The sequence below is a fragment of the Lutjanus erythropterus genome, chromosome 6 (assembly GCF_056507025.1).
Source record: "Lutjanus erythropterus isolate fLutEry1 chromosome 6, fLutEry1.hap2, whole genome shotgun sequence".
NCBI lineage: Eukaryota > Metazoa > Chordata > Actinopteri > Lutjaniformes > Lutjanidae > Lutjanus > Lutjanus erythropterus.
In genome coordinates this window covers 24,883,233-24,909,988 of record NC_139322.1, presented here as the reverse complement: position 1 = coordinate 24,909,988, position 26,756 = coordinate 24,883,233, and the positions used below count along the sequence as shown (strand labels likewise).

At 39.5% G+C, this 26,756-nt stretch overlaps 1 protein-coding gene across 1 annotated transcript; it reads left to right on the top strand.

Annotated features, from left to right (window-relative positions):
• The first annotated feature begins 17 nt into the window (after window positions 1–17).
• noc2l (NOC2-like nucleolar associated transcriptional repressor) lies at window positions 18–26,756 on the top strand. Its single transcript, XM_084721328.1, has 18 exons — window positions 18–175; window positions 647–796; window positions 1,496–1,679; window positions 1,772–2,018; window positions 3,194–3,284; window positions 3,385–3,463; window positions 3,617–3,727; window positions 3,850–3,963; window positions 4,201–4,389; window positions 4,757–4,896; window positions 6,153–6,264; window positions 9,678–9,791; window positions 11,706–11,807; window positions 12,123–12,266; window positions 19,728–19,841; window positions 20,074–20,206; window positions 24,687–24,785; window positions 26,438–26,756. Exons 1-18 carry the CDS (start codon window positions 156–158, stop codon window positions 26,572–26,574), a joined length of 2,280 nt encoding a protein of 759 aa, XP_084577454.1. The 5' UTR covers window positions 18–155; the 3' UTR covers window positions 26,575–26,756.

Sequence of the window (26,756 nt, the reverse complement as noted above, 5' to 3'; positions counted from 1 at the left end):
GTTTGTTTGTAACATGTACTTGTACACAATGAAGAAACAGGGTACGTAAGTCTCGCGAGAGTTTTGCAAATCAAGGGATCCATTCTAGACACGATCAAATTTTGCAGCGAGGGATTGTGGGTATTGAGGTTGGATAGTCACGTTTTGGATCCAGCATGGCAGGGAAACAGAAAAGGTAGGTGACTGTTTTCTTTATTATGTGCTATATATCATGTGTTTTAACGGCATAGCCACGTTGTCTTTATACGTTCAATTGCTGATAGTCAGTCGGTGAAGACTCGTTGTAGCTAACATAGTGTGTGATAGTGTCTTAACCACCTATGCTATTAACGCTAGCTCTATGTTGGGGTCTCTTGGTGGCAGCTAGCTTAAATAAAACTTAGCTACATTTAGTCTTTTCTCCTCGGTAAAGATGGACTATTCACGATTGCTAACAGAGACGTTGCCGCCAACTCACCCGCTGGTATCTAAACAACTAACTGCTACATATTTAAGTTGACGTTGGAAACTGTAGGCCACACATCACATAAAGTTTCCTCACACATGTTGACCAGCTCAGTTCATCTGTTGAACTGTTGTCTTTTTTCCCCTTTTTTCTGTTTTCTATTTCTATTTTTATTGTTATTTATTTTCTTTTATTTTTTAGGAAACTAGAAGACCTCAGTGTGGATGAGTTCCTGTTATCAGGTGATTTAGACTCTGCAGGTGAAGATGAATCTGAAGAAGAGACTCCCAAACAGAATGGACTCAGTAAAAAGATCAAGAAGAAAGATCTGAAACCTGCAACTTCTAAAAGGTGAGTTCATTTCTATAGGATCATTAACATATTGTGTGTAGGAGCCTAAATGCAGTTTATTGACGTTCGACTTATTAGTATGTAACGATTTAAGTTCATAGGTAAAACAACAGTATTTTACACGGTTCATTGAAGGAATTGAAAGGAATATTTACATTATTTACAGGCTGATATATTTACAGTTCATTTTTATGGTAATGAAATGAGTTAATAATTTAAAGAGTGTGTAGATAATTGAAATGCATATTATCTAATCTATATTACTGTTGTAATATTTGGAAGTGGATAATTATGTTAGCTGCTTCCTAGTAACTGCACAACTTTGAATTTCCTGATAATACTTTTGGGAGAAGAGAATTTGGGAGTAACCTGAATTTAACCCTGAGCAATTAATAAAAATCACAACAGGCGCAACATTGCTGAAAGGCAAAATGCTTAAATTAAATATTATTGTGCGTCAGAGATGTCTTGGCCTACACTTCATATTCTACAGGAAATATCTTTGTCTGGTATAAAATATTGGATATTTTTTTCAAAACTGTTAAGTCTTCATTGGATTTAATTTTGTCTTGTGTCATAACAAGTGCAAAACTGTTCCAAGTGATCCCGTGGATTAGGGTGAGGGGAATCATTGGCACATCAAGCTAAGGTTTCATTCTTTCTTAAAGTGCTTTTTTTATTTTTTTTATGCCTTTATAGTGACACAAAGATGAAGGGAAAGGCCTCTGAGCACAAGGAGCAGCTGTCCAGGTTAAAGAACAAAGATCCTGAGTTCTTCAAATTCCTGCAAGAGAATGACCAAACGCTCCTAAACTTTGATGACACAGACAGCTCTGAGGATGAGGATGAGAAAAAATACCACAGATTGCCATCTGCACTGGAGGTAGGCTGGCTGCTGATGGTTGAGTTTATATTACTTATCTTTTATTAAAAAAGAAAGAAGTAAAGAAATTCATACTGGGGTTTTGCACATAGGAGGCCAGCTCTGGTGAGGATGACGACAAAGATGATGACGAGGGTCAGAAAGATTCAAAAAAATCCAAGAAGGCAGCGGAGACTATCAAAGTCACAGACAAAATGGTTGAAGAATGGAAAGCAGCTTTGAAGAAGGAGCCCACTCCTCGCCTCTTCAGAGAAGTCTCCCAGGCTTTTAAGGCTGCCGTGGCAACAACAAAGGGTGAAGGAGGCAGTCAGTGCCGGTACAAAGTGGCCGACAGCTCAGGTAGGATACCATGTTTGTTCTGGGGCCTGTACTGTGAAGCAGGATTTGTGGGTAACAAGGTTCAAAACTTCAGTATTAACCCTGGGTTTTCAGTATTATGTTAGTGATTCACTTCTTACCGTGGTACGTTGCCATGGTATCTAATGCTGAACGCATAACCTGCTCTGGGCATCCCCAAAATCCTGTGGAGCATGATGCACAGTGTGCAGATCAGGAGAGGGAAAGTGTTCTTTCCATGTGCTTTCATACACAGATATCATCCTACAACAGAGACTTGAAGCATTAAAGCCTTGTACTTGTTTTACTTAAAAAAGATATGAAAGTCAGCCATCTGACCACTTTTAATTATAATTTTATATTTATTTTTTATTTGCTCATGAGTCTGATTTATATTGCGTTCTAACCAACCAGTGCGTTATCCTAAATGTATCCATATGAAGAAGAGAGGGTTGTGCTCACAAGTATATTATTTAATATGTTTGATCGTCTGTCTGCAGATCAGATGAGACAGATGATCAACAAATGTATTCAATAATATATATTTCTTTCCCAAGTCAGTTTGATAACACTGGGTGCAGCTGAAAGCATAAGGTTAAAACTGTCTTAAGAATAGCCTAAATAAAAGCAGTATGTTGATTTAACAGACTACACAAATGTAATTATAGTTAGATCTACTTGTGCTGTAATGATGGAGCAAGGATATTTAAAGGACCTGGGTCCAGAGTTTTTTTTCCCAGTTGAAAACCTCAGGCACCTTCCGAAAAAACCCAGATGCAAGCACATAAGTGTGCTAAGGGGACATAGAGAGAAGACTGTTAATTTACGCATTGAACTGTTTTTAAGTTAATATACAGCCATTGGTTTTGTTAGACTTTTTAAGCTAGCTAGATTTAGTAGTGATTTGAGATGGATACTGTGAGTCGACTTGTTTTGTCCACCCACATAGCAACAACTATTTCATCTTGTTTTTAGCAGAGATTTCCCCATAATTTTTGTTGTTGGCTTTTTTCATTTATTTTGTCAAAAAATTGGATGTCACCAGATATTTATTGACAAGATTTTCACTGACAAAGCTAACACTTAACAAAACACACAGGAAATTCTTTAATTTATTGAATGTATTCAATTGAAAGATTTGTACAAAATGACTCTTTTTTTCCCTATACTGTCTGCAGTCTTCAACGCCTTGGTCCTGTTCTGTATCAGAGATGTTCACGTGGCCCTGCAGAGGATGCTTAACCTGAAGCCAGATAAAGATCAGAAAAAGTATGTTTATGTCAGATCTGTTGATCTTAACCTCCTGTTCACAAGTCTTAATTTAGCTGTGGAAAAATGCGTCACTCTGTTTCCTCTGTATTGTTCTTAGGCTGGTGCTCCCGTCATCTAGTCCGAAGTGGCAGAAGAATCAGATCGACATCAAGATGTATCTCGGTGGAATAGTTCAGGTTTGTTCAGGTTTTCTCACTTTGATCTTGGTCTCATGTGTTGCTGAGAGTGAAAAAGATTCAAATACAGCAGATAAAGTACTTTTGCATCCTGGAAACATCCCTGATCCCTGAATGAACCTCCTCCATCACCTCTTTTGTCTCCACCTGTAGCTGTTATCCTGTCTAACAGAGTCAACAGTCATCACCGCTGTCTTGCGACATGCCAACCAGCTTATACCTTATTACCTCTGTCTACCCAAACAGTGTCGTCACCTGATAAAGGTAAAACATAAATACCATAGGATGGCATGTGATGTCTTTCTTAATCAGTATCTGCAAAATTATTATTTTTTCGTTTGTTTGTTTGTTTTACGTTTTTTTGTTACTCATGTCTTTATGTGTAGCAACTGATGAAGCAGTGGAGCACAGGGGAGGAGACGAGTCGGGTTCTCGCCTTCCTGGCCCTCAACAAAATCTGCAGACACAAGCAGGAAACTTATCTTAACCCTGTTCTCAAGGTGAGCTAAATGCAGAGGAATACAGGAGCAGAAGGGTACAAAGTAAACCTGCTTGTAGAATAGACTGGAATTCACCGTCTAGAAAGATTGTCAAAAAGAAAGTTCAGAGTTTATATTGTGTTATTTTTAATTTGGTGTTCATTCCAGATTCTTAAAACCACACCTAACCCGTGTAATCTTACAGTATTTTCATCTGTCCTGTCCTTATGAGGTACTCATGTTTTTCTTTCTCTGCAGCAAATGTACATTTCCTACGTACAAAACTGTAAGTTCACGTCTCCCAATGCGCTGCCCATGATCAACTTCATGCAGCGAACTCTAACAGAGATGTATTCCCTGGACACACAAGCCACGTACCAGCATGCCTTCATCTACATCCGACAGCTTGCCATCCACCTTAGGAATGCCATGACCTTAAAGAAGAAGGTTGGTTTTCGACTGTGTGCGCACTCAGGGGGATGTTGTGCTTTTGAAAGCTTTTAAGTGACACATTTAGACATAGAAAGACCTACCTGAGATGTTTTCCTAGATGACAGGGGTCCAGATATTGGATTACTGTTTTGTCATCTTATGAGTGATTTAAGGATTATTCTCATTTTATTATTCCATGATGAAAATATATTTAACCATAATGTATTGAATTAGCCACTGAACTTAGAAATCGCACAAATCTGGTATGTTAATTTGCAGCATGCTAGCCTGTTTATGACAGCAGACTCTCAGTTCTGTTCATATGGAGCCTTATAATGCACCTGCAGTATAATTACACACTGTTTTTGTATGTGTTCTGTAGGAAACATACCAGTCAGTGTATAACTGGCAGTATATCCACTGTCTTTACCTCTGGTGTCGGGTCCTCAGCTCGCTGCATCCCAGCGACGTACTCCAGCCTCTCATCTATCCGCTCTGTCAAGTCATAATCGGCACCATCAAGTGAGTTTTAACTTCTTTTAAACTACTTCAATGTACATGCTGGACAGTATGCAGTAATCAGGAATAATCCATCATAGTGTGTAAAGTGAAGCTATCTGTTGAATCCATTGTGGTCAGTAGTTTTGTATTTATTGTAATTAATGTAAAGTAATTTCAGAGACATTGTTTATAGATGTTAGTCAGTTTGCAAGACGGTGTGTAGCTTTTGATTTTTCGGTTGGGCTACAACAAATTTGTACTCTCACTTTCGACTACTTTTTGAAGATTGTCCAAGGTGATGTCCTTAAATCTATTGCTTTGTCAGTCAAAACCCACAGATGTACAGTTTAATTTGAAATACTACAGAGAAAAGTAGGAAGTCTCTATATTTGAGAGGTGAAAACTGGCATTTTTGCATGAAAAATTACTTTAACTATTATGTAAATGGTTGCGATTATATTTCTTTTTGATCTACTAATTACTTAGTCAACTAATTGTTGTAGCTCTAAGTGATATCTTCAAATGGCTTGTTTTGTCAAGCCAATGGTTAAAAACCCAAATATAATTTGTTTACTATAATGTAAGATGGTTGAAATTTTTCATTCATTGATTTTCTTTTTTTTTTTTTTTTCCTTTTTTTGGTATTTTTGTTTGAAACACAACTTACTTCATCAGAATAGCTGCAGATTAATTTTCTTTTGATTGTCTAATTGATTTGTCAGCCACATGTTTCAGCCTTAAACAAAATCTCAGGACCTGCAAAATTAGAATCATTTTTAGTCATAAGTGATTACTTGGGTGTTTCTTGCTTGCAGTGTTCCGTACAAAAAGTGCCAAAAATGTTTTAGATTTGAGTGATAAGCCATGGATTTATTAATAAAACTGTCTCTCTGGATTGAATTTCACTGGTTCACTGGTGCCTGAAGGAACTTCATCATCAACACTAGTTTTACACATCCAGATAAGCAGAACCAAGTTCTGAATTAAGTTTGTATTCATACAGTATATTGTTTAAAATGAATAATGAACAATACCTCAATGTAGTAGTAGTAATAGTAGAGTATGTAATTTGGGTTAGATAACAGCAATGGTGTCATTTCCCAAATACCATTTGTTAATTATCTGTTACTTCCCAAAACTGTGGCAAAGAAACTTGTCTGGCATTAACTGTAGTGTAACTTTACATCAGTTGTTTGTGTGAAGCCACTGTGTTGAACATTACATTTTTCCAACAGCAGGTGGAGACACTGACCGTAGTTTTCTCTCTCTCTGAACAGACTGGTTCCCACGTCAAGATATTACCCTCTGAGGATGCACTGTTGCAGAGCCCTCACCCTGCTGTCGAGCAGCACCAACACATTTGTGCCTGTTCTGCCGTTCCTGCTGGAGGTAAGAATTCACATCACCTACAACAATCACCTGTCACAGTGGACAAAGGTGGATCTGACAGGATCAGTGCAGCCTGTGCAAAAGTTTCCATAAGTCTGAAGTGTTTCCCACTAGCAGCACACTGAGGTGAAAGCGCTCAAATAGTTTTAAATGATGCAGAATAAACAATAGTCAGTTGGTTTTCTTTGTCACAAGTGGAAACAATGAACAGGTAGATATGTTGAAATGTTCCGTCGGTGGTTGGCTGTGGAAAAACATCAGTGGCGTATGAAATGCATTCTGGTCTCAACGGCCACAACTGAAGGAGCTCAGGAGGAAACACATCGAAGGGAGAGAGACACCTTCGTTATCAGACCAATCACAGGTCACCAACTGACAACACTTTCTCTGGGTCAGGTGTTAAGCACGTGATTGTGTGGTGTGTGTGTGTGCGTGTGTGCGACTGTGTGTGACTGTATATACACGCCGTGGGGGCGGTGTTGTGGTGAGGCGGAGGAGAACAGCGTGCTGGTGACAGCGACTATCTCGGCCCTCTGGGAGTGGTCAGTGCACACATGTTGTATATTTGTTTGAAAGTGTGTTTGTGTGTGCGCGCAGCAGTTTGACCGAAGCGATAAAAGCACGGTTGTGGTTTACACTCTGGTCCTAACACGCTGTGCAGACCACATCCTCTCTGCCTATGGCCCACTCCCCACCTTCGTTTTTCCCTGCACACGTACTCTCGGAGCCCCCTCCCCGAACCCCCAACAGCAAAGCGTGTTTATTTGTGACGCACGATATTTCCTGTGTTTTTTCTCCTTTACTGTTCCCCTTGTTAAAGCACTGTTACAGGCAGGCTGAGCTACGCTGCTACTGTTTTAATTAGAGCAGCAGAAGCAGCCCCTTCCTCCTGTGTGTCTGTGCCTGTGTGTGTTCTTGCATCTCCGAGGGGGGTGTATGATTTGGAGCTTCCTGCTTCAGTAGCTGTGCGTGTGTGTATATGAGTGTGTGTGTGCGCATGCAGCAGGGTTGGCCCATGCCTTCCCACTTCCCCCTGGCTCCCCCGCAGACCGCCACCACATCCTATGTTTGTACAGACAGCACCGGCCAGGAGCGTTGCTCTGCTGCGCACACTGAGCACATTAACGACCACACACACACACACACACACACACACACACACACACACACACACACACACACACACAAATACACAAAGATATGGGGAGTCAGAAATAGCTTGATACACAAATACAAGGCAGAAAATTCACTTGCGCACTGTGGGCAGATGTGAAAGCTAAAGCTTGTAGACAAATAGCCCACACGTTGGCTAGAATCTACTTTCACAGACTAAGATAGAAATGTGTCATCGCAGTAACACTGCAGTATGTAACATGAACTGTGTAGAATGATAATATAGGGACACTATCAACATGTATCTTATGAAATATTACTTTATACCACTGGTGAAAGAAGTACTCAGATCCTTTAGTTAACTAAAAGTAACAATACCACAATGTTTAAATACTCTGTTACAAGTAAGTCCTGGATTCTAAAATGTACTGCAGTAACAGTACATAAGAATTACCAGCAAAAGGTACTTACAATATCAAAAGTAAAAGTACTCTCTATTCAAAATGGCCCATTTCAGAGTGTAAAAAGAATACAGAAACATGTGCATCCAAATATGATAAATACAAGGTCCTGGACAGGAGTACATGTCAAAATGCTACCATTAACATTCATTACTCTACCACCATGTGAAGTTTCACGTCTAAACCCTTTGTCAGACAAATTCAGAGACGTACCTTACATGTACCTATCTGAGGGGTCACCTGACAGGTCATGTAATTATGAAATGATGAATCAAAAGCAAAAGGGAAAAATGTGAGACACTGAACGCAGTAAATGGTACAATAGGTATAATGGTGCAAGTATAATTCATATGTGCAGTAAATACTGAACCACCTAAATATGCCATGGGTTAAAAAAGTCATGCTGTTTTGGTTTATGAAGTAAAAAAGCAACTCAGTACATGCATAAAATATAATTCTTAGTGTAAATACACATAACACACACTGAAAGTGCAAAAGTCTCCATAGTGAAATAAGAAATAAACTTAAAGGTTGTACAGCACCAAGAGCTTATTCCAAAAAAAAAAAACCTTCAATCACATGACTAGAGCGATCAAGGTTACACCATAATGATGTAATGCAATAATCAAGATGTGGCGGAAGAAGTGCTTGCATCCTTTATTTAATTAAAAGTAACAATACCACAGTGTAAAAATACAATAAATAAAAATACAAGTAAAAGTCATGGATCCAAAATGCATAAATTGTCCAAAAGAATTACCGGCATGATGTACTTTAAGTAGTAGTGTTAAATTATGGAGCCTTCAAGGTCCTTATTCACACAGGATGATAATCATCATCAATAATCATGTGCAACAGGATGAAAAATATTTTTTGCTAGACTTCAGTACATGTGGGGAAGAAACACCCGTTTGAGTGCGCCTCTAATACTTAAATCTATAACCATGAATATTTAATAAGTTATCATATGTTAAAATTTTCCATCTGAACTGAGTAGAGTGCAAATATGAAGTAGCATAAATTGGACATAAGTTAAGTACAAGTACATCAAAATTTGTACTTTAGTACAGTACTTGAGTAAATTACTTAGTAATTTTCCATTACTGCTGTATACTGTGCCTGTGGCTGGACTTGGGTTCCTAACATTCAACTCCTCTCTATGGGAAAGAAAAAAGTCCTCCAGTGTAGGGTGTGTTCTGATTGGATAATTAGGACAACAGGTCAATGATTAGAGTAGACATAATTGACATAAGTCAATTGTTTGGTTATAAAGTGTATAAAATAGAGAAAAATGTCAGTCATTCTGCAGCTAACAATTATTTTCATGGTCAGTTAATCTGTCAGTTGTTTTCCTGATTAAGTGATCAGTTGAAAAATGTTGATCGGTGTTTTGCAAAATCTAAGATGACGTCCTCAAATGTCTCGTTTTGCCCACAACCCAAAGATATTCAGCTAACTGTCATAGAAGAGTAAAGAATCCTTAAGAAACCAAAAATATTCATTTTTAAGAAGCTAGATTCAGTAAGTTTGAACTTTTTGTTTTCTTATAAAAAGAAAATGTACTGAAAACGGCTCAAAATAGCTGTCAGTTAATGTCGTATACGATTAATCTCTGCAGCTCTAATTCAGTTTAATATGATATAAAACAGAGATAAGCAGGAAATCTCCATATTTGATCAAAACAGCATATTCTGCCATTTTTGCGTGAAAAATTACTTTGACGATGAATCAATTAGCAAAGTAGTTTTTTTTCTGACGATCGACATATTGATTAGTCGACTAATCATTGCAGCTCTAGCACCAATAAAATTCAAAATTCTGTTTGTCTTTCATTCATAGATCTTCCACCAGGTGGACTTCAACAAGAAACCAGGACGAATGAGCAAGAAGCCCATCAATTTTGCAGTCATCCTGAAGCTTAGCAAGGTCAACTTAATGGAGAAAGCCTACAAGGTGAGTAATTACTGTGATCAGCCACTTCTGAGGGCAGATAGTAAGAAGAGTATTTGGCACGTGTGTGTGCTCCTGTTTGTGCTGGTGCCTCTGACGTTCCTCAGCAGCTGATCAGATGAGTAGTTCAAGTCTTAGTTAATGTTATTTCCACGTTGCTCCCTGACACTGTGTGTTAGCCTGCGTGTGTACATAAGGGGATTGAGGGCAGCACTGAAAGCCCCTTGTCAGGGCTCTAAAACTGGCCCTCAGTCGCCACGCTCAGCGCTGCAGCCAAGAGGATTGCAGCACGGCCCTCTGGGATTATCCCCTACACTCCGCTCGCTAGGGCTGTTTTCACTGCTGTCACTTGGGCAGCTGCCACGAACCCCTGCCTCGCACACTCACTACAGACCTGACTAAACGAGCACTGATCCATCTAAACCTGGAGCCTCCCAAGTGTTTGTCCTATCTTAACGAAAGTTTCCTAGGTTGGAAAAAACCCATGTTCCTTTTGGAGAAACAATTCCTAAACTCTATCTCAGACCTCATATCTTATCCTAACTTAGAAAAGTATAACTAGTGCAGTAAACTTGATTCTTTAATCGATACTTGTCATGTCTGAGTGTATGCCATTCTAACTCATGATTCCTCGCAGGGATCATCCCTCAGTTAGGATGCTTCTGTTACAGCTAAATTCCTATTCAAAGATACAACCTCAATTCCAAAACGTTCTGTTTTTATTTCTTTTTTTATGCAATGTGCAACTTTATTGGAAGTGGGGTTGTAAGATAGGATTTTTTTTTCTAAAATCAGAAATATGTTTTTGTAATACCAAAAATCCTGAGGATGAGTCATTTCAAATTGAGATATGAGAAGATTTCAGACTTGGGAAGTTTCTGTAATGAGGCGCCTGAACACTTATTAGCAGAACATTTTTAATTTGTTTTCACAAAGAAAGGTGACAAAGAATCTAGTACTAGCATCTAGATGATGTGTTCACTCACTCTAGCCAAGTGTGTTTATTACACTGCATGTGAATCACTCTATATTAAAGTACAGAGTGTGCTATGGCTCCATAATATACATTTAGGGTTCACAACTTACAAGTTACACCACTTCATTGACTCACCTTGGTCCACCGTTGAAGTTCTGCTAGTTGTGCTCTTAAATCTGTCATTAATCATGGTTGAGTTACTGTGTCTTCTTTATTTCTAACTGTTTAATCAATAAATTCATTACTGCAAACTGCAATGCAATAGCAAACCTGTTTCTGATTGGTATATGACAATGGAAATGTACACATTCTTTAAACATATCTAATGGAAAACTCTTTTAAATTTTATTTAAATATTAAAACTGTTTAAAGGCGTGTGATGTTGTGTAGGGTTCATGCTGGTGCCACTTCACATTCTTCAAATTTTAACACCTTTAACAATTAAAATGACACATAAAAATTATAAGTTCATTTGTAATCCTAACTTTCTGTACTGTCCCAGACACTGTATCTTTTTGTCTCAGGTGCTATTTCTATTTCTACTGCTATATCCCCGAACATCCTTAATTGTGAGTGCTGCCCCCCCCCCCCCCATGCTCGCCACCATTGTTCTGTCTCTGTTTCATGAATGTAGCTAGCTAGGTTTGTGGGAGATGCGTTCCTGTTCTTAATCACAGACACTAAGCTCTGATTGTGTCTCCAACCAGTGGAAACAACCATCAGTGGGCACAACACCACGCCTATCTAAATCATAAAATGAATCCGATGTGGGCAGAGATGCAGAGGTCTGAAACAGGTTAAGCTAAATTGCTAAGCTGTCAATCATGATTCTTTTGTGACAGGTGAAGTGCCAACCCATATTTAAGTCTTGGTGTGTTTTGTTCTGAATTTAGTTGCACAGTAACGAGGCAAATAATAACCCAAGCTTGTTTGTATTTCAGGACGGGTTGATTGAGCAGCTGTATGACCTGATACTGGAATACTTCCACACTCAGGCCAGCTCCATCGGCTTCCCAGAGCTCGCCTTGCCCACCGTTATTCAGGTAACACAACTGATCATGGAGAGCTTTAGGTCAAGGAAATTAAATGATTAATCTCCCTAAATCCACAAACTTCTAAATTTTTCAGTCTAAATTAATGAGGAAGCAGAGACACTGAACATCATTCCCAAAGTTTAATACCCATCTGAATAGATGATTTAGGATCTGGTTCAGGATCCTGCCAGGCTGAATCTGCTCCCCTCAGGAGAAACGACCACAAACCCTCCTCTGCTCTGCCTCAGTGCACCGTATGGTCTGACTGGATGATCCTTTACATCGGTTCCTTCTTTCTCATACTCCCCCTCCATGTTCCTGCAGCTGAAAGCGTTCCTGAAGGAATGCAAAGTGGCCAATTACTGCAAGCCGGTACGCCAGCTGCTGGAGAAGGTACAGGAGAACAGCAGCCACATCACAGGACGGAGACAGAAGGCCGCCTTCGGAGTGGCCGATGCCACCGCAGTGGTGAGTGTGTGTTTGTGAGAGAGGGAAAGACAAACGGAGGGGAGGCTGGGGAAGATTGTCTTGTCCTGATTTTACAGGCTGCCTTTCCAGAGTCCTCATTTTACCTCCATCTGTTTGTATTTCGTGTCAGCTTGGCTCTTCCTAATATCTTAATATTCCTAATATTTAATTTTTGTGAACCTTAAAATGGCTTTGAATTATTTTAAAATGAGGTAGGGCTGCAACTAACAGCTATTTTAACTATCGATTAATCTGGTTATTATTTTCACAATTAACCCCGTCTATAAAATGTCAGAAAAAGCAAGCAGCAAAGTGTCACGTTTACGAAGCTGGAATGAGCAAGTGTTTGACATTTTTGCTTGAAAAATGACTGAAACAATTAACCTATTGTCGAAATAGTAGTGGTACCTAATTTTCTTTCAATCAATAAATTAATCCTCTAATCATCGCAGTTATGGAGACAGTTGCTCTAAGGGGAGCTTAAGATAACATAATGTAATGAAATAACACTAATGAGATTTAAAATTTATCAGTTGTTGATATTAGAAATGGATAGCTGACATTAAAACTTCAAGCTGGTACATTCCAGGGTGACTGTTACTTACTAATTACTTACTAATGGTGATACAGCAGTGGATACTTAACCTAAACCTAACCCTGTATCTCCTGCCTGATGGCAGCAGGGTGAACAGACTGTGGCGTGGTGCGTCTTATTTTTTAGTGTCCTCTCGGCTCTGTGCAGGCACCTCGTCTCTCTGATATCACTTGTACTGTAGATGAGCACCACTGCTGTTCTTCCTGGGCCGTGCACGTCACATGCCAGTTTGTGGTGTAATCGCTCAGGATGCTTTCAGTGGCTCCTCTGTAAAACTTAAGAAAAACGTGGAACAGGAAGTTTGCTGGCTTAAGCTTCCTGAAGAAATGCAGACTTCACAAGCTGTCTTTACCAGCATGTGATGTCCGTGACAGGTTCTCTCCGATGTTGATTCCAAGGAACTGAGAACTGTTCACCTGCTCCACCTCAGCTCCACTGATGTAAATGCGGGGATGTATCTTAAATAAAAAGAAACCGACAGTCGTTTATAGATGGACTAATACAGAGATGAGGAATTATTATCAAAGGCTGTACAGTGAAACTTTTTTAACTGACTCATAAAACATGGATGGATTCATCTGTTCAGTGGCCATGGGAGCTAATTGTGTATTGTTAGCTCAAGATTTAATCAAATTTTGTGGTCAGTATAATTATGAGTAGTTAAAAATAGCTGTGATAAGTAATAATTATTGTGTCAGGTAACAATATGTTTTATGATTTAAACACTGACATGTATGACTCTCACTTTTATTGCCGTTTGTACTCATTGAGAGCAACCGTTTTATTACATGGGGACAAATCATTATTATTTCCTACAAGCTGTTTTATTAGTTCACCTTATCAGCCATCTAATCACATGTATTCTACTTACTTCATGTATTTGAAGAGCCTTTAAACTACCTGTTTAAATGTTCCAGCAGGTGTTGCCTCATAAATTAACTGTGTGAAGAGGCTGTGTGCTGCTTATATAGAGCACAGATATAACTACACACATCACTAAGGCCAGACTTTGCAGAAATATTACTGCAGCATTCTGTCAGACGTGTTGTTCATCAGGCGAACACCACTCGTTTGCTACTGTTATTGCATTTTTAGTCAGAGGAAAAAGCTGAAAATTGTATCACTTTCTAATTAAATATTCAGTTTGAACCATTTAAGTTGGTCTTTTACTAAATCTGATACTTAATATGTACTCTAAAAAGTATTAATTTACTTATTTAATGCACAGATAAGTACATAACACTGACTAAAACTAACCTAAAAGTAGTCACAGTAACAGAACTATAAGACAATCAACAAAAATGAGATTAATAAAATCAGAACTTATTTAGGCTGAGAAGTTTGTTCATTAGACCCGCTTGGTGAAACTTAAATCAGACCTAATGAGGAGTTGTCTGTTATCACTTTGCTTGTTTTTGGTGAGATGGTGTCAGCTTCTCTGGTGGGTGTGATTGGTGTTCACGATAATTGACATCAATCAACCAGCTCAATCCACTCAACTTGGAATTCTTTAATAATCAGGACAAGTTTGACTCATCGTCCTCTGCTAAATAAAACCAGTGTTTTGTATTGTTTCCACTACAATACAGCATGATGTTAATTGTTTTTATTTTTGTCATGTAGATTAGTCACGTCTGATTCACTCAACAGTAACTTGTAGGTGGCGTCTTATCTGAATGTTCACAAGAAACATCAGACACAGAGCAGTGTGTCCCAGCTGATGCAAAGATAAAGACTACGTTCACACTGCAAACCTTAATGGTCAATTTGAGATTATTGCTCAGGTTAGATTTTTTTTTTATTATTTTGTTTATTTATTTTTTAAATGTGACAGATATCAGATTCCACTGTGAACTGGCACACATACGCAAAAAAAAAAAAGACAATAATAATCATACAATGTCACAAAGCTGCACACTCTCTTATGTAAGTATACAAAGAGAACACTGAAGTCAGCGTTTATGGTTAAATATAAGTTGATATGCAGTGGAAGCCAACAAATTCATAAGCAGATGATAATGAGGATGAGGAGAAGATATTTTGTGGAGTCATTGCTGCCTCTTCTGTACAGAGGTGTGTTTGGGTGCAGAGTGTTACAGTGGTGGTGGCATCGTGGCATGAATGCCTTCACAAAAGCAGATTTCCATGTTTATTTTCACTGAGAATTGTAACGGATGTCGATTGAGAGCGATGTAAAAGTCAGATGAATTCAAACTGAGGTCTTATTTAAAAAGTTCAGATCTGTATCAGAATTAGACCACATATCAAAGGCTGTGTTCACACTGCAAGCCTTAGCTGTCCATTCTGATTTATTGCTCAGATCTGAGTTCTTTGATTGGCTGTTCACACATGTGGCCAATTATAATATATATCATGGGCTGAGAAATGCCCTCATTTAGATAATTGCCCCAGGATGCAGTGCTGAGAGTTTAAAGGGATAGTTCACTAAAAAAATTAAAATTCAATCATTATCTTCTCACCCCCATGCCAACTGAAGGTCAAGTTAATTTTTTAAGTCCACAGAACACTGCTTGAGTTTCACAGGAAAACAGCATTGCAGAATCACCTAAACACCTGAATGAATGGTGATCAGTTTTCAAGCTGAAAAAAAATAAATAAAAAATAAATAAATAAATAAATAATGACATGTCTCCATATTATTCATCTGGCATAATCAGTGTCTCCTGAAGATCATTTACTATTGTTTCCTCTGGGGTGTCTGTGCAACAGAAATAACCATTCATGTGAATAGGGGTGTGTATCGTTAAGAGTACTGTTGAAGTACCGGATTGATAAGCAGTATCAGTAAGAGTAGTAATATTAATACAATATTGTCAGTAATTTTTCATTACTAAATTTAATAAATTTCAAAATGTTTTTTTAATAGAATAAATTCAGAACAGAATTAAAACTGGATATTTTTTTATAACTAAAACTAACTATAGAATCAACAGTATCATCTACAACAGCAAAGTCACTATATAAACTCAACATCTTAAACTTAATATCACACTGGAAAACAAATCTAAAATGTCAATAAAGTAAATCATATTCCAGACATCAAAATACAGAGGTACGTTTACAAATGAAGAACACAGACAGATCAGTCGGCCTCATCTTCCAATCCTGATGTGATTCACTGTCTGCAGAGAGAGGAGGGGCTGTTTGTCTCATACAGCAGGATGTTTACAACAGTTAGACTAATTTTAACATGAGGCAAACTAAGTTAAACAGACAACATACAGACAGCTTTGGTTTTACCTAGTTTCAGTTTGCTATTAGCCGAGCTAATGCACTGTGTTTGTGCTGTGGTGGATGAGGAACCCCGGCAAGAGCAGATTAAAATATTGCTAGCTTCATGTTTACATGTTTGTCTTTGTTGATCAGGTCTATTGATTCGGTGTTGCCTTTTTACTTGTGAGGGTTTTATTGCACTTACAGTAATTAGCATAGCTGATGTCAACTGGAGTAATCTTTCTGTTTCATTTCACTGTTTGTACTTGCAGCACCTCTGCTCTGCAGTGCAATGACCTTCCTGTGCGTGTGTGGATGAGCTTATCAATACTCCAGTCGGCCAGAGGCTCGTTTAATACCAGTTATTACATGGCTTTGTTAAATACTCAATTCTGTTTGGTCAGGTGCAGTATTTTAACGTCTGTTATTTTTTTATAACAGACCATTGCTATGAATTGCAGGCCATTGTGATGGACATGATTCCGATCATAGACGCTGGAGGAGCAATAAAATCATTTTTACATCAACAAAATCGTTTTTAAAATCAATATTTTATCAATTTATTGATTTATTTTGGTATGTAACTATGTAATAAGCAGAATATTGTGCATGTCAGTATCCATCCATATGTGCGAAACACAGTGCGCTGTGTAGTTGTCCAGATTTAAACAAAGTCTTGAGGCAAAGAATTTTTTTCAATTAACTGATTTAATTCTGATTTGACTGTTCACACTGAGGTCAAATTCCAAAAAATCTGACCAGTATCATATTTAGGATCACCAATGACAGTGTCTGAAATGTAATTTGGAAAGATCCAATTCCATGTGATTTGTGCTGCTCACACTGTCATGACAGGAACAGATCTGAGTCACATATGAACAACAACAAAAAAAATCAGATTTGAACAACTGAACTTAGCCAGAAAGTAGAAACTTGTCTTTCTGGGCTCCCGTCCAGTTGAACCAGCAGCTCTAGGTCATTCTGACAGTCCTGACCGTCGGATCCCACAGTCAGCGATAATGGAGGACACTTCTCTGTTTAAACTCGAGCCCAGTTAAGAATGACCCTGTGGTTATTGAAGCTCTTATGGGCTTTTGAACCAGAGGCGCCTCCAGCTTAATGAGCAGCCATTAGAGTGTTTTCTGTGTTGACTTCTCTCTCTGTGTGCTACCTGTCCACACATTCATGCTTTTATGTGGCTTTGCTGCTGCGAAGAGTCTTGACATGCAGTGCTGATTAATATTTAAGAGCGTGTAAGGATGAAATTAAAGAGGATGGTCTTTGTGTAATTTAGCTGATGAGAAAATGTGTGTGCGTACACACATGGAAGTGTGTGTGTTAACAACGTACAACAGACAGACAGCACGGCACCGCAGCAGCGCCAGCTCCTGTCGCCACGGCTCTCTGCTCAGCGGAGGCTGTCGCCATGGCATCCACTCCCTGGCATCGTGGCAGCGGTAGAGGTGTCACCGCAGGCAAAGGAGAGCGGACAGCCCTGCTGCTGCTGCTGTGGAAAAGGCCACGGCCCCCCTCCGGCCACCAGCCCCCCGCTGACATGTCACCCAAACTGAGAGCTAGCCTAATTAATGATGCCCTGCCTCCATCCAGGTCGCACTCTCATGTCTCGTGTCTTTCTCTGCCGCCTGTGTGGAAATGTTTTGTTTATCTGAGTCGATGCTGAATTCAGTAGATTTTCCGGTTTAATTTTCTCATCCTGTCTTTTTCTCTGTGTGTGTTTGTGTACATGTCACCCATCTTAATAGCCACACGGCAAATTGTGGTAAATGTGTTAAGCTAACGAGCGCAGGAGGCCGCAGTCTGTTCGCTCTATTGGATTTGTCGGTCAGATAATGTGATTTGGCCTAATCAATATCATCCACAAAGACCTTTAGGGGCTGCAGAAGATCTGCTGGTCTCCCCTTTCAGGCTTCTTCAATCTGTCTGTTTTCTGCATCTTCTGACTCTCATCACTGTCTCGTCTGTCCACCTCTTTCTTCATATGAAGTTGTGTCGGAAAGCCACATGTACTAAGATCATTTTAGAACCTGGATGAACCTTACCGTGGACAGCATCTGCACTCCTCTTTCCTGCTCATCAAAGAAGTATAAATTAGCATTAAACTCAAGTAAAGTGCCTCATATCTGTACCTAAAGGGAAACTTTTTCCAACCTGGACCCTGTTTTCCCAAGTTTTTGTGTCTGTGTGACTAATGGGCACAACAATTTTTGAAATTGTTCCAGTATTGAGGCAGAGCGCTGCAGCCATCACGAGTGAAAGCTGCAATGTAATCCCTCTGGGCAACTGCTCACCATCAGAGTACGTCCTCTACAAGTGTTTGTTTTGCACTGACAGACTCAGGTCATGGAAAAGATTGCTACAGAGATAGACCTTGTTTAAAGAGTAAGATGCATTTTGTTTATTCTTTAACAGCCATTTATTACTCCACCAAACACATCCAAAATTCCTGTACAGAAACAGTATTTTTTTTTCATCATGAAACTTAATTTAGATCAGACAGAAACAAAAAAACATCCTGGCTCATCTTTTCACTGCTCCAATGATCACCATCTTTGGTTGTTTGGTCAAAATAAAACCTGCATTCACTGTGTTAGATGTGAAAATATTCTGGCTGTACGCACCATTTCTCCCCTCTGGTTCCCTGATGTCTCCTGACATTTTCACATCCAGCACTGTGAATAAAGGGTCTATTTTGACCAAAGAACCAGAGTTTGCTGATTGTTGGAACAGTGAAAAAATGAGCCAAGATATTTTTTGGTGAGTTTTATTTTGTTTCTGTTGAGAACAGGATGATGTTAAAATGCTTCTCACCGGAAGTCAGGTGAGGGTTAGGGTCACGACTGTTTCTGGTTAAACAAAACGTACCTTAGGTTCATTTCTGTAAGCACTGTTTCCATAATGTTTCCATGACAGTTGTCAAACACTTTTCATGGACTTGGCAGTGCGCAATTGCCCCGTGTTATTACACTGTAGCTGAGTGAAGCACTCTCACTCAGCACTGGACCAATTTAAAAAAAATATGCTCCCCCTTAGTCACTTAGACACGAGAACATTGGAAAATATGGTTCAGGGTGAAAAATACTGAAGTTTCCCTTTTACAGATTCAAGGAGATTCAAGGTTTTAGGATTTCGGACATTAACCCGGTATCATGGGCCTATTAATAAAACACCAGTGAAAAAAAAGGTGCCCACCTGGTGACCCTAGTGAAGCCATTACCCCCACATCACTCAAAAAATCAACAAGGTGCTGATAATTGAAAGGGATATTAGGCCAAAGGTCAAATCTTTTATTGTCCTATGCACAGTTAAAAGCAAGTTTCTCTGTACCAGAAATTCTTCCTTTGCCTTTCACTCCGAATGCAGTTGAACGATGAAACACGCATATAAAGTAAAGAAAAATGTTAAGTATGAACAATTTTAAAAAACCCATCTAAAATAGAAATACACGAGACAAAAAGATATTGGGAAAGATAAGAGACAGAACATAAGTAATCGACAACAAGTCCTGAGCTCAAATGTCTGTCCAGAAGCTCAGATCTACATATTATTCAGCACATTAAACCCACCCACATGCATTCTGTAATAAAAATTTGAATCACCATTTCCTCTGTCAGGCGGCTTGGGAGAAGCAGATCCAGCAGGAGGTGACTCCACTCACCAGGTACTACACCCAGTGGAAGAAGCTGAGGGAGAAGGAGATCCAGCTGGAGATCTCTGGCAAAGAAAGGGTAACTATCCCACCCAAAATACAAACCACCACCAACAGTCGTCTCATCCCACTCAGTCACCATGAATCACTTCTGGCTCTTTCTTTATGAATGTCACTGTTACCCACAAGAAATGCTCTGTTACATAAATCATGAAAGAGTCATGCTATGCAGTGGAACATTTTACCGGCAGGACGATTATTTTCTGATTATCGTCTTGTATTCACACTGCTGTATTTTGTGTTTTCTAAAGATGGAAGATCTGGACCTCCCTGAGATCAAACGTAAGAAGATTCAGGAGAAGAAGAAAGAGGACAAGAAGGAATTCAAGGATCTGTTTGAGTCTGACAGCGATTCAGACGAAGATGACGGACTCAAAATCAAAGGCAAGCTGACTCTCACACGCTCTCTTCACTCACACATTGAAATCAGGGTTGTACTTATGACACAGCAGTCTGTGGTGTCTCGGCCTCTAGGGGGCTGTGTTTTGTTGCAGCCTGATTCTCTACAGAGCAAAAGCAAAGTTAAAGAGGTGATGAGAGCGGACTCTGATTTCTGGGCTGTTGTTTCTGTTTCTGCAACAGTCACTATCTTGAAGAGTTATTTACTTGAAGCAGTCTTGTTTTCGGCTTTGTGACAATGAATTTTCCAGCCAGTCTGAGGATTTTTAAACACTTGTTTAAAAGCGTTGAAGAACTTTAAAAGTGTTAAAGGAAAAGTTCATCACAAACCTTCAAATTCAGAATCAGTACAAATTACAAGAAAGACTGTCCAGCATAAAGTTAAATGAAAGTCTATAGGTTGGCAAGCCTGTGGCAAATCTGTGGCACTGATTATGAACATGAAAATAAATAGTTTTTTGCCTCAGAGACCTCAGATTGTATAAGACTACTGGCCCTATACCCCCCTGCTGCTCTGTCACAGACAGGCTCAGATTGTTCATATAAGTGTGTGACAACATCATAGAAAGGATTGTGACAGAGAGAGACCTTTTTCAAAGAGGCGTTATGTTTTCAGGTTGTCTGTCCGTCCCATTTTTATGAACATGATATCTCAAAAAGGTCTCGAGGGAATGTCTTGGTACAAATATAAATGTCCACTTGGACTCAAGGATGAACTGATTAGATTTTGGTTGTCAAGGTCAGTGTGACCTCAGTGACACAATTTCACACAAATATCTAGTAGACTAAAATGATGAAGTGTTGACATTTTATATCCAAAACATCAAAGGTCAACTTCACTGTGACATCATAATGAATGGTTGGCAGAAGCATACAACCACAAGGCCGTAATTCTAGTTTAACCAGAAACAACCAATTTATTGCTCTCGCCAAAGCCACCAGACTCCACTTAGACACAGTAATTTTATCATCGTAAAACACACACTTCATTCAAACTCGACAGAAACTAAATAAAACATAACAAAACTGGCTCCCCAACAATCACCAACTCTGGGCTGGTTGAAATAAATCCTTTAATCACAGTGTTAGACGTGAAAATACAGTGAGATGTCGAATGAGAAGGAAAGGTTAGTTATCAGAGAGACGGTGGAGAGAAGTGGTGGTCTCGCTTTATACTGGACCAGTTCCAAAAACTGTTTCCATCAGTCAAAACGGAGGATAATATGGTCCAGGTTGAAAAATATCAAAATGACCCTTTAAGTCAGGGTTTAATGTTGCTGCGACTTCTATAAAATGTCAGAAAATAGCAAAAAAATGTCCCAGTTTTTCAAGACAATAAACAGGAAAAAGGAAAACCCCATACTTGACAGCATTTTTTGCATGAAAATTACTTTGATGATTAATCGATTATCAAAACATTTTAAGTTTTGTTCTTTTTTTTTGCTAGTTTCTTTAGCCACACCTTGAACTTTACTTGTCCTCAGCAATCTTTATCTGAGCAATATTGTTGATGCCTCTAAGTACAGTACTTGAGTAAATGTACTTAGTTACCACAAGGCTCCAAGTTGTTGAAGCATAGGCCGTTTTATGAGGAACTGAAATTTAAATCCCAAGTCAAACTCAAGAGAGAAACTCTGTTTATCAGATAGTCTGGTTCTCTGTCCGCAGAGAGGAACCGTCGGCCAGTTCTTCTTTTAACCTGAGTGTGTCTCGTCCTGGCGGGGTCGTCCACAGGTCACAGGCAGCTGCAACCTCGCTTTTACAGCTTTACACTCGGACACGCTCCAAGCAGAAAAAAGCCCTCCGCAAGGTCACAGAGGAAAGGAGTAGGCGGCAGGGGGGGGGGGGGTGTTTCTTTCTTTTTCTTTTTTTTTTTTTTTTTTTTAAATGCATCTGGACTTCATTGTCTGGAGAGTCCCCACAAACGGATGGGCAGCTGCCGGCAAAGCGGCGGGCCCTCCGCCTCTCACTCCCTGTCCAGTCCTCCCTCCCTTTGGTCCGTCTCTCCTCCAGCCCTCCCACCCCTCGCGCACACACACGAACTGAAACCCCCCAACAGGAAGTACAGGCTTGGATCCCAGCGGGGGTTCCTAATTCAAACCAGTCCAGTGGAACAGCCAGAGGTGGCCGCTCCCACTCCTCTCTCTTTCAGTCGAGCTCTCTCTTTCTGGCTCTGTGGGCTCCAACCAGCTGCCCCCACATGTCCTCACAACACGTGCACTCACAAAGACACACACACACACACACACACACACACACATCTTGATGATAGCACATGAGCGCACACCCACCACCTTCTCGTCCAGTCTTGGAAGAGCCAAAAGCTTTCGGGCAGCTCACCAAAGCTCTTTGTGGTCTCACACACGCCCGGAAAGAGGGGGAGTGTGAGCGGAGGGGGCTGATGATTTAGATTGATGTGCGTGCGTGCGTGTGTGGTGTCAGTGTGTGGGGGTAATAAGTCTTTCAGGTCATTTGGGGGCAACCTCAGAGGTACCACTGAAGTCTGTGAGCACCACGTGAGCAACAAAGAGTGGGAGAGAGTGAGAGTGTGTTTGTCATCTTAAAGGGATAGTTCGAATTATTTGAAGTGGGGTTGCAGGACTGTCAGACGGCTGCCCCAATCGCCCTGGCAACCCCGGATGTTTATATCAGCAAAGTCGGACAGATGAATGTTGACTGTGACAGAATAAGCTGATATATATGTTCACTCAACTGGAGAAACATGCCCACATTAAACACATACACAGACAAAAGCTGCTGCTGTTGCTGCTAACACTGCTAACGTTAGCCACACTGTGTGTCAGGCTGGCAGCTAACGTTCGCTCTGGGTCCTTTACCCACAGACACTGTGACCCTCTTTGGTCTGAAAAGGTGAAGTCTGTCATGTTTTGTACATTAAAGTGTAAGCCTTGTATTGCACAGCACAAAGTAGTGCGCATTTCAGCGGCATTTAAAGTACGGTTTGGTGATTATAGACTGTGATTAATGGCTTCAAATGGCTCTTAATACACACAGTATTTTTCCGGACAGTGTTTAACATTACAAATTAATAAATTCTGCTATATTTTAACTGTTTTCTGAGTGTTTTCTTAGTGTCAGACTAGTCGACTAGTCTAAATTAAATTTTGCATTTAATCGACAGGGATATTAGTTGCCAGGAACATCCCTAGTTATGAAACGGTCTCAATTTAGTGACCTGCATGAGTAAACAACACCATCAGCAAGAAGTTATGTCTGCATAATTATTCTTAATGCCACAACAGGGTCAGATTCTCCTTAAAATCAGATGAAACAAGCCTGTATTTACATTTTCCTAGGCAAGTTACAGTGAGTAGTGCGTTAGCCCCATGATTTCTAAAGTAAGTGCCACTATACTGTTGTCATATTGAAGCCACCAATATTTTTGTTTGGTTAAGTTTGTAAAGACTTGGTACCACAAATCAAAGTAAGCTGGTAGGAGGGGGACGTCCGGCCCGTTGCCAACGGAGATTATGAGGTAATTTTACCCTTCAGAGAAACAGAGGGCTAAAGAAACCAAATAAAATGTAAAGGATATTCATGTTAAATGAAGTGAAATTCAACACAAATTAAGAGACAAGCCATTCGATATTTTATCGGGCAGCAGTAAATGTCTGCCCGGCTTCAGTTTGCCCACGAAGAAGAAGCAGCTGCGATTGGCTTTTCCAGGTAGGACACATCAGCTGTCCTTGATTTGAGACAGTACTATCCTGATGAAACTTGCACACCTCAACTATGCAAGGTAGTACATATTTTTACAGTGTACTACATGACAGTGTACAGAAGTATTTGTAATTGAGAAACAGCAATTGTTTATGCATGTGTGCACTTATTGTCGAACTGTGTGTGTGTGTGTGTGTGTGTGTGTGTGTGTGTGTGTGTGTGTGTGTGTGTGTGTGTGTGTTTATGATTGTTCTTAGTGTAGCAGACAGGAAGTAGCTCTGTTTTGCTTCTCTCTCCTCGACGCCCCCAGCCTCTCATCACACCTCAACTTCAAAGCCTGTGGACCCCAGTTGTCCCTTTGGCTAGACAACACACACACACACACACACATACTACAACACAAATTCAGACAAACTCACAACTTCTCTTCAGCACACACACCCGCAGCACACATGCTGCTGATTCTTCCATCATCACTGTAGCGGTGGAACCTGCCTGCTATCTCCATTTGCTATATTTAGGCTGCGAGCATAAAATGTCTGAAATTGCCGGTAGTAAACTGTCATGGGTGTTTGTGCAGCAGCAGCGGCGGCGGCGTCTGTAATCGACTCTCAGTTCCATCTCAGGAGGAAATAGACTGCCTCTGATGCCTGGCCCACATATAGGTGTCTCCACAGTCCTCAGACGTCAGCGATGCACCAACGCAAACTAAGTGATGTCTGAAGTAAGGACCACAAGACAAAAATTCAGTGCATTGTAATGATTTTCGCTGTTTCTCTCTCAGGTAAAAAGGGCGGCCGTGACTCAGAGGATGATGAGGATGATGAGCTTGAAGATCTGTCTGACATGAGCGACGACAAGGGGATGGAGGGCGGAGACTCAGGTTGGTACAAACAGTGTACAAAAAGAGGCATACTGGTATTTTTTATGGTTATGTCCCGACTTTCCTTAATCGATCATTGTTAACATTAATGATCAATTTATCATTTAATCCTTATTAAAAAATAACAAACATTTTGTGTATAACAAACAGTACCAGATGTGCCCCCCCCCCCTCAATCACAGCTGTATCTCCACAGCAACATGTTGCAAATTCTTTGACAGCATTTCACACTGTATGAAACAGAAAAACATACAGGCCCACATGTTAACAAACAAATACCATGCAGACCACACTCATATGAATAATCTATTATATTTTATACTTTACTTACATTTGTTAGTTACTGTTTTTGTTCTTATGTTACTGTAATCTTGGAGCCTGGCACAAGAATTCCCTTAGGGATTAATAAAGTCCTATCTTATCTTATTTCAGATTTGACCATAGATCAATTAAATTTTACTTGATTGATTACATGACAGAAGTGTACATTTATCAGATTTAATGTGGACAGAGTGTCTGATCTGATGTAACATTCGCGTTCAGTTTAGACATATTCAAAGTTGATCAACAGAAAATTAATTACAAACTATTTTAATAATTAATGAATCATTTTAGTAATTTGTAAAGCAGAAAATCTGTCAAATATTCCTTTCCAGTCTACTTCATCTCCTCCTCCTCCTCCTCCCTCTTCTCCCTCTCCTCCTCCTTCTTTATGTTCTTTTTCTTCCTCCCCTTCTCCTTCTGAGTTTTGCTGCTTTCTTTATTTCATATTACTATAAGCTGTACATGTCTGGGTTGAAGAGCAATTTGAAGAGGTCACTTTTGAATCCAATAAACTGATATTTTTCACTATTTTCTGATATTTTATAACTGATAGATTAATGGAAAAACTTATTGACAGATAAACCAGTCGGGAAAATTAGATTAAATAGTTGCAGGCCTGCATGAAATGAGTAAATTGTACCTGCAAATGAATTATCTGTGAATAGGAATTCCTACCCTCTAATTACTGAATTGAATTCCTTTAATTAATAATTTCTGTACAAGTTAACTGGAGCCAACTGCTATCATGCAAAATAAATATAAGGGATGTCAAAGTGTGTTTCTTTGCCTAAAAGAGAAACATATCCAGAAGTCCAAATAATAATGTAATAAGTCCAAGCAGCACTATTATTTTGCCAACCATCCAATGTGCCATCAAAAATGGATGAGGAAAAGTCAACTAGAATAATTGTGATAACCTAAAAATATTAAATAAATTCTGTAATATTTTACTTTAACCTCCCCATTATTTAGCATTAAAAAACAGCATAAAGACATTAAAATAGTTTAGAACTCACTGTAGTGTTTAATGTAGCTGTAAGCAGCTGTAAGATAAGTTTTTAATGTATTTGTGAAAAACTGTAACTCCTCCTGTGGGCCCATAAATGGAGGCTTGTTTATAAACAGATAATGAATAACATAGTAAAACTATACTAGCTATACTGTCAAATATGCCTTCATAAGAGGAGTTAGAACTGTTGGAAATACTGTACGTTAATAAACACATATTATGTAATGCACACATCAGATATGTGATCACTTGATAACTGCTATGAATCATGCACATGTGGCTGAATGTGAAGTTAAAGTGCTTCCTGTTTGTACTGCAGATGATGATGAGGAAGAGGAGGATGATGATGAAAAGGCCTCGAAGGCTCCTCAGCCGCTGTCCTCATCTGCTCTGATAAAGCTGGCAGAAGGAGATGAAGATCTGGTGGAGGACCTGGAGCTGTCTGACGATGACTGAGGTTCATGGATGCACACAGAGACTCTCAACTTCACCAACCATCTATATACATAAAATAATATTGGACTTTTCCTATTTTCTTTGCTTTTGAATTTTGTATCACTTGACCTGTACAGCACAAATGATGTAGTTTTATTAAGCATCAATATTGTAAAAAAGAAAAGACAGAGTTCAAGAATCCA